Source organism: Sinocyclocheilus anshuiensis, unplaced genomic scaffold (genome assembly GCF_001515605.1).
Source record: "Sinocyclocheilus anshuiensis isolate Anshui unplaced genomic scaffold, SAMN03320099.WGS_v1.1 scaffold1423, whole genome shotgun sequence".
Lineage (NCBI taxonomy): Eukaryota > Metazoa > Chordata > Actinopteri > Cypriniformes > Cyprinidae > Sinocyclocheilus > Sinocyclocheilus anshuiensis.
Window position 1 is genome coordinate 140,967 of NW_015536552.1, and position 7,868 is coordinate 148,834.

General features: G+C 38.1%; 1 protein-coding gene across 3 annotated transcripts in view; it reads right to left on the reverse strand.

The window, feature by feature from the left end:
- The window catches only part of LOC107700962 (cat eye syndrome critical region protein 2-like), a 39,563-nt gene that overhangs the window by 18,767 nt on the left and 12,928 nt on the right, over positions 1-7,868 (reverse strand). For all 3 annotated transcript variants that reach the window (XM_016502852.1, XM_016502858.1, XM_016502844.1), the window contains exon 2: positions 2,800-2,894. In XM_016502852.1, the coding sequence (XP_016358338.1) occupies positions 2,800-2,894 (95 nt within the window). The remainder of the gene's footprint in view (positions 1-2,799; positions 2,895-7,868) is intronic.

Sequence of the window (7,868 nt, forward strand, 5' to 3'; positions counted from 1 at the left end):
GAGCGCACACACAGCCTGTGTCTGTGAATGCTTCTCATACTCGCTCCTCTCTGCCCCACGCGGCGCGAATCCCGCGTCACGGACTAGCCGTTCTTGCTTGCCGCACTCACGCAGCGTGTCTCGTAATGCTCGTTTATACTCGCACCCGGCTTCACACCGCAAGTCTTCACGAGCGCATCTGGCAGTATGGGTGAGGCTTGACGCACGCACGCAACCTGTGTCGACTCGCGCCTGGCTCCGTGTTAAAAACGAATGTAAATTCAGTCTAACTGCTTGCTCAAATTTAAAATCGCAAATCAAATCGCAATATCGGTAAAAAAAAAAAAACGCAATTTGATATTTTCCCCTAAATCGCACAGCCCTAATGCAAATGTGTTACCCAGTGACGTATACCAGTAACAGGCAAAAGATTTGAAAATATGACGACTCATTAAGGCGATTCAGAATCAATATCTTTATTTATCATGCACTTTTTTGAAACTTTGCAGATTGTTTTCATTTAAGGATAGCTACGTTATAAACTGCAAAAGAGATATTTTTCAAAAATCCATATGACCTGCTCTTTAAGTTGTAATAATATTTCACAATATTATTTTTTTTTCTGTAGGCTAAATCCACACTTGATGAGCATAAGAGACTTCTTTCAAAAACATTTAAAATAGCAATGTTTCCAAATTTTTGTACTGTATAAGTAAAAATATACAAAATGTAATGTTAAATGTTGTATAAATAAAAAGGTTAGGAATCATATTTGTTTCAAGTGCTTTTTATTGGGGGTGGGGGGGGCTCATTAAGGCGATTCAGAATCAATATCTTTATTTATCATGCACTTTTTTGAAACTTTGCAGATTGTTTTCATTTAAGGATAGCTACGTTATAAACTGCAAAAGAGATATTTTTCAAAAATCCATATGACCTGCTCTTTAAAGAGGTTCCGGCATGGCACTTGCAATTGAAGTGAATGGGGCAATTCTTATAGGAGGATTTAAAAGAAATGTGAAGCTTAAAATGTTATAAAAACCCTTATGTTATGTTAAACTTTGTGGTCTATTTGAGCTGTAAAGATGTTTAAATAATTTTTAGTCATTTTAGGGCATTATGTTGTCTTGGCAACAAAGTTGTAAAACTGGATATAACTTTACACAGAAAAGGTTGTGAAATGAAGTTAGTAAGCAATTTTATCACACTAAAATCATGTTAATAGTCATATTGTTACAGTCTTGTGGTTATACTATTAAAAACGTTATTTTTATCATTTTACGTTTACAGATTTGGCCCCAATCACTTCCATTGTAAGCACCTCACTCTAAACCAAGATATTGGCCCTTTTTTTTTTTTTTTTTTTAAGAAAAACATTATGCAATTATGCCTAGGGTTGGGTACCGTTCACATTTGAACCGGTACCTGAATTCGTGTTTTATTTTTTCTGAAAATCAAATGAAGGCATTAAACATTTATTTTAAATCAAATGAAAATTAAACCCTTTTATTTTTTGGCAAACAAACTGAGGTTTACTGTTGAAATTAATACATGGAAGAAAAATTGTGTGAATATTGCTTTAAAACACTTTTTAATAGGCTAATAATTTTATTATTTTTTTCTACAATTAAGTGATTAATCTGGTTGTAATATTTATTTTTATCATTTAATTGTTTTATTTACATTTGATAGAAAATGGAATATTTAAAGATGTACATTATACTGTACAAAAGTAATACAAGAGTAATATATTTTTGTTACATGCTAAACCGTACTTTTATTTTGACAGGTTGCCACAAAGTTTCTGTGTGTATACAGTATGATGATTTTCTCAAATGAAACGGTAAAATTCTCGCAAAGTGACTCTCACAGCAGCTCTGGAGATTAAGTTTTTGTGTTCATGCCGTCATATAGTGATACGCAGAGGCCAAAAATCACCGCGAGCGTCACGCGTGCTTCAGTATTTGTGTAGTAAAAAACAATGTGTTTCCGCCATTTGTACATACAGAGGCAAGCGGAACATGCAGGATTCATATTTAAACCGTCTTTTTGCATTTTAATATTCACAGACACTAGTTCATATCGCGATTCGAATTAAGTGTCAGTGGCTACTTTTGATTTATTCGTCCAAAATTGACGAATTCCGTGGCATTCCGTGCTAGAGTAAATTACGTTTTTATGAATGGACTCCACGATCCTGTCCGTGTTTTCGCAAAAACCATATGGCCCTAGAAATGTAACCACACTTCAGAACATTTCGGTTTGCCCTGTGTGTTGTTTGAACGAGTTGCAGGGGTGACCTCACGTCACAGGGTTTCTCTTTCTCTCTCTGTAGCGTATGCGCCCAGATGCATTCTCAGGTACCGAAATTTGGCACCGATTGATTTAACGCGAATCGGTACTCGGTAGTACCGATGTAATTCGGTCGGTACCCTTAAAAGTACCGAGTTCGGTACCCAACCCTAATTATGCCACAAGTTTTTTGAATTATTATTTTTTAAACGCATATTTAATATACTTGTAAAAAATGTATAGCCTGAATGCACTGTAAGTCACTTTGGATAAAAGCGTCTGCTAAATGCATAAATTATTATTATTATTATTATTATTATTATATTTTTTATCATTGAATTTTTGTCATTTGTTTTGACATCACAATTTTTAATTAAAATAATTCTCATCCTGCATTTTTTTTTTCATTAATCTGTTTTACTCAGATGTACGTCACAATACGGAAGAAAAGAACTGATGCTACTTTAGTTACACTGTGACTGTAAGTATGTTAATGGTAACAGGAAATACTGATGGTGATGCACTTACGTGATGTCGCTGCGCTGGTAACATCCTTTCAGCAGGGAGCAGAGGAGGTCTGAGAGGAATGCTTGGTCATGTTTCAGTAGTGCTTGCTCAAGTTCCTATCAAACAGAGAACAGCAGGCAGGGGAGGTTAGCCATTATAGCTGGGTTGAGTTTAACTAGCAGCTGCTTTTACGAACTTATGAAATGATGTCAGCTTTAACAGCCTAGCCTGACATTTTTATACCACTCTTTCAGTGATGAGAAAATGTTGTGGCTAACTAACGCCACATAGCGTGAGGCACTCACAGTAGTAGTGTAGATTTATGAATTTCATATGGTAGCTTGACATTTTCAGTGAAACAATGTAATGTAACAACCTATTACAAAACTCTTACTAAAGCTAAAAGTAAGGGGATGCAATAACAATCATGTTTGACTACCTTCTAAGGTTGTCATTATGCATTATGACTGAAACCAGAGAAAAACAAATTGCTGTTACAAGGAACTGCCTGTAGAGTGATGACACTCAACCATAGCCAGTTCAGGAACCAACCTGACAAACTTCTTTTGTTTGCAAGAGCCACGTTAAAAACACACTCAAAATGTGCACTGAATGTTGGGTGAAAGTGGTGTCACCTTAATTTGATCTTTTAAGCTGTAAGGTTACACCACTACAAAGCACTTTCATGCACCATTTGACTTGGATAAACCTGTAGTTCAAAAAGTTCCTGTATAAATGTTTATTACTCATCCTCATATATCTTTTCTTTCTCACCTGTGTGTTAATGACATTTAGTCCAAGGTCAGCTTTGATTGGTTAATCAGCACATAGAGTAGGGGTATGTCACAGTAAGTATATTTAAGTATGTACAGTTATAATTAAACGACAGCGGGCTTCGTGTAGTCAAGTTATGGTCCTCATCTGTCCAACCACACAATGCATATTTGAATATTTAAAAGGATTAAATGCACCTTGAGCATCACCTGTCTTTCACAGAGGCCAATTGTAGTATAATAACTTTATAAGTATAGTTTATTTTAGTTTAGTAGTGTTTAGGTGTGCGGAGATTGATTGTTCAGTTTAGTAGTGTTAACATGACCAAATTTACCAAGTGTTCCATTGGTTCTCAACCTTGCACAGTTTTAAGTTAGTTTGACTAAAGCAATTTATCATCCATCACTGGTCCATCTCAATTTTAAACAGACGGTCACTCTTTAGTTTGGGGGCCAATTCTGACTATTAACTAACTATTAACCATGACTTTTGCCTCAGTAAACCAATAATTTGCTGCTTATTAATAGTTTGAAAGGTATTTGTTAAGTTTAGGTATGGGGTAAGATTAAGGAATCTAAAATATGCTCATGCAGAATAAGGCTGTGTGCTTTATAAGTACTAATAAAAAAGCCAATATGCTAGTAATATGCATGCTAATAAGCTAATAAAGTGTTACCAAAATTCTTTGCTTTAGTCCAACTAAAATCAAACTTTTAAAGTGCAAGTAAACATACTTTGTGATGTGATTCACAAATGCGATTCATGTGAAGGTTAAGTACCAAGGGTGGCACAACTTGAATGGCTTTGGTCAGAAGTCCTTATTCCTGAAGCAAACTGATGCATTAAATCATAACATCTGGCGTAGCCAAGTCATGAAAGATCTGGGCACCATTGTAGGCTCAATCCTTTCAAGGGGCGATCCGTGAGCTATTACCATTGTGACCTTGGGCAAGACAATTCACCCTGGGTTACTCTGAAGGGATTTTCCCAATAATAGGTGTACTGCAATCTGCACTAGATGAAAGTGTCAGCTTAATGACAATTCAAAGCAAATTAGACATCTAAACAGGCTATGAAAACATTAGGTAAAAACCAATACGAGAAGCAATAAGTCACTGTCAATATGAATTAACAATGGAAACCACCTGACTTGAATATATGGTAAAATCCTTAGAGTAACTACACTGAAAATGCACCTAAAAATTTTCCAGGTTCTCAATACAGCTTCTAGCAACAAGATGGAACTGGAGTTTAACCTTGACCTCAGTCTTATTCCATTTTGTTGCAGCTATTGAGGGTTTATGAAGCGGTAATAAGTGGGACTGCAAACTCCCTACTGAAAGGAGCAGAAGAGAAGCCAAGCGACAGCATGAGCCCACAGCCACGGCTAGGACTGGGGTGACCCATCACAACCTGACCCAGCATGCACTTCTCTCTCCTCTGAATGCCCAATGTCACCAAGAAAGAGGGAGGGGGATATCGAGAAATGTAAATGGCCAGTGCTCCATCACGGTCCATCTCAAGGAGCTTAGTGACTGCGGTTGCTTTCCTTTCACAAGGACCCTCAGGCAACATGGAGCACTTTTCAGCTCCCGTATAAAACACATTCTGCCCCTTTACCCCTTCAGAACAGAGTGACACTACAAAATTAACTCAAGGGCGAGAGAGGTAGCCCATCCATTCATTGTGAGATTCACTCAAGCTGCAGATTGCTGTTTCTCTCTAGAGAAATGGCGGAGAGAACGGGGTCACAGAGGGTCAGCTCACACACCTCCTGGCTGTAGAGAGGCAAGGAAACCAGGAGCCCCATGTCAGTAGGAGGAAAAACAGAGGGAGAGCTTGAAAAACAGGATGAGACACGTTTGTGCTTAAGGTGAAAAAAAATGCAATGTCCTTAGATTGTTCTCTAGGAAAAAATGTCAGTGGTATTGCTTAACATGCTGAATCTATTAGGCTATTTTGGGTTGATTGTTAAAGCAATTTAAAAGCTATTGATTATCCCCTCCAGGCACTCAATGAAGAGTCTAAAGTGTCTGTAAAACTCCTTATTGAAGGAGACAGTCTGCTTGGGCAGGAAATCCAGAGGTGAAATGCATCCACTGTAACAAAAAGGCTTATGGCTGGGCAAATTTTGTACCTCTTCACGTATTCATCTATTTGTATCCATCTCTTCATGACTCACTCACACTGTGAGTGTTTGGGGTTGTCATGAACATCCAGGATCATCTTCGAGTGATGGGCCATTCTGGCCTTCCACACATCCCTCAGATCCCCCGTTACGCCTACAAAACTTCCTGGTCCCTTGACAGTAAGAGGGCCAGAGTGGGCCCATCTATCAGTGCAGCCTCGACTTTGATCACATTTCAAACCTGAGGCCAACTGCGGGGGATTAACACAACCCCACTTCGCTTTTGAAGTGCCATTCAGTGGCTCAGATGGCAGAGAAGGGGAATTAATGTTGTACGTGTCCTTTCCTCCACAAAGTCTCCTCTAACAGTTCCCTGAAGATCTCCGACCTCAATCTTCTTTCTTAACCAACTAGCAAAACAGGTATGGCAAGCACAGCACAGTTGGGCAAGAAACCAAAGTGAAAGCCTTTGATGAGTGACTGGGAGTAATATTTTCAGTCAAGTCCAAGGTTAAAGAGTTCACCTAACAATGAAAATACTGTCATCATTTACTCACCCTGTGTGATATTTTTAAGAATAGAAAAGAAGACGTTTAAGAATACACTATCCCATTAATAGTTTACCTAGCAAATCTTAAATGTGGCTGACGTGGTAGGGCACATGACAACTGCATGTGTCACTGATAAAGGTTTGTGCTTCTGCCATGACAGAGCTTTAGCAAAACTGAGCCGCCCCCATATCAGTTCCTGGTGCACACCAGAAACTCTCAACAGATGGTATATTGGCAAAAACAGCTTTTGCTGTGTAAGGGAGCAACAGGAAGGCCGTGAACTAGGGTTGGGCCAATATACTATGCCATCGTCCACGATGTCCAGCCGTCAAAGTAGGTGATACTGCGCATGTGTCGAGCTCGTCCATCTGCACTCATCTGCTGTTGAGTATACTTTGAAAGCTGTGCGGACGCGGCTGTGCGAGAGACAAAACAGAATGAGAAAAATAAAGAATATCTGGGCCTTCAGTGGTCAGCTGCTGCAGAGCGTGCCAAAATCGAAATTGCTGATGAGATGAAGACAAAAATATCTAGTGGAAAATTAGAATGTTATGGTTTTAATGATATAATTGTTTTCAATGTTTTGGAAGATGGCCATCATCCATTGCAATGTTTCACTGTAGACATCGTCTGATGTAGGGGTGTCGCGATATACCGGTATTAGGGCTGCACGATAAATCGCATGCGATATTTAATGCGCATCTTTTCAGAAAGCCGGTTCTGTAATCAGCGGTAAATCTCCATCACGTGCGTGCTTTCACATTGAGCAGCATTAACTACACAGAGCCGTTGTTCACTGACAAGCTGCGCAAAAAATCGTGCGAATATGAACGTGGTTTTGCGCAGCCCGTCAGTGAACAATGGCTCTGTGTAGTTAATGCTGCTCAATGTGAAAGCACGCACGTGATGGGAGATTTACCGCTGATTACAGATCCGTCTTTACTGATAAGATGCGTGTTAAATATCACATGCGATTTATCGTGCAGCCCTAACCGGTATTGTCGATAATCGTGATATTTAAAAAATGAAATATCATTATCAAGTTAATTAGGGGTGTTGTGATATACTTCATCTACAATATTTCAAAAAGTATACAGCACTAAACTCTCACGTGTAATTTGCTTCATTCATACCCGACGTGTAATTTGTTTCATTCATATGAAATTTTCCCACCGGTTAATCGACATGTGAATACTGGTATAGCTTAAAAGCACCGTGCGCATTTTATTTCCACTTTCGAATTAGTCGGCATCAATTGCTCGAACGCAACAACAAAATACAACGTCAAACTCACTTTAGAGTAGAGTATATATAAAACATAGAACTTTTATTAACAAAACAAATAAAAATACACCATGCTATAGGGCAGGCTATGCCTAATAAAAAATAACAAATAACTTACATAAAGTTTAAATAGGTATACAAAACTGGAAATGAGTAAACATGTATAATATATAACCAAATAAATAAGAAACGTAGAACGTTTATTAGAAAAACGAATGTCAAATAAAATAAATAAACGACACAGTTTAAATAAAGAAAATCAGCAAACAATGTGGAACCAATTAAATAAGAAACGAATGTTTAAAGAAACTTCCAAAATCAGATAAACGGCAAAAGTCAACAGGCTTTTCAAA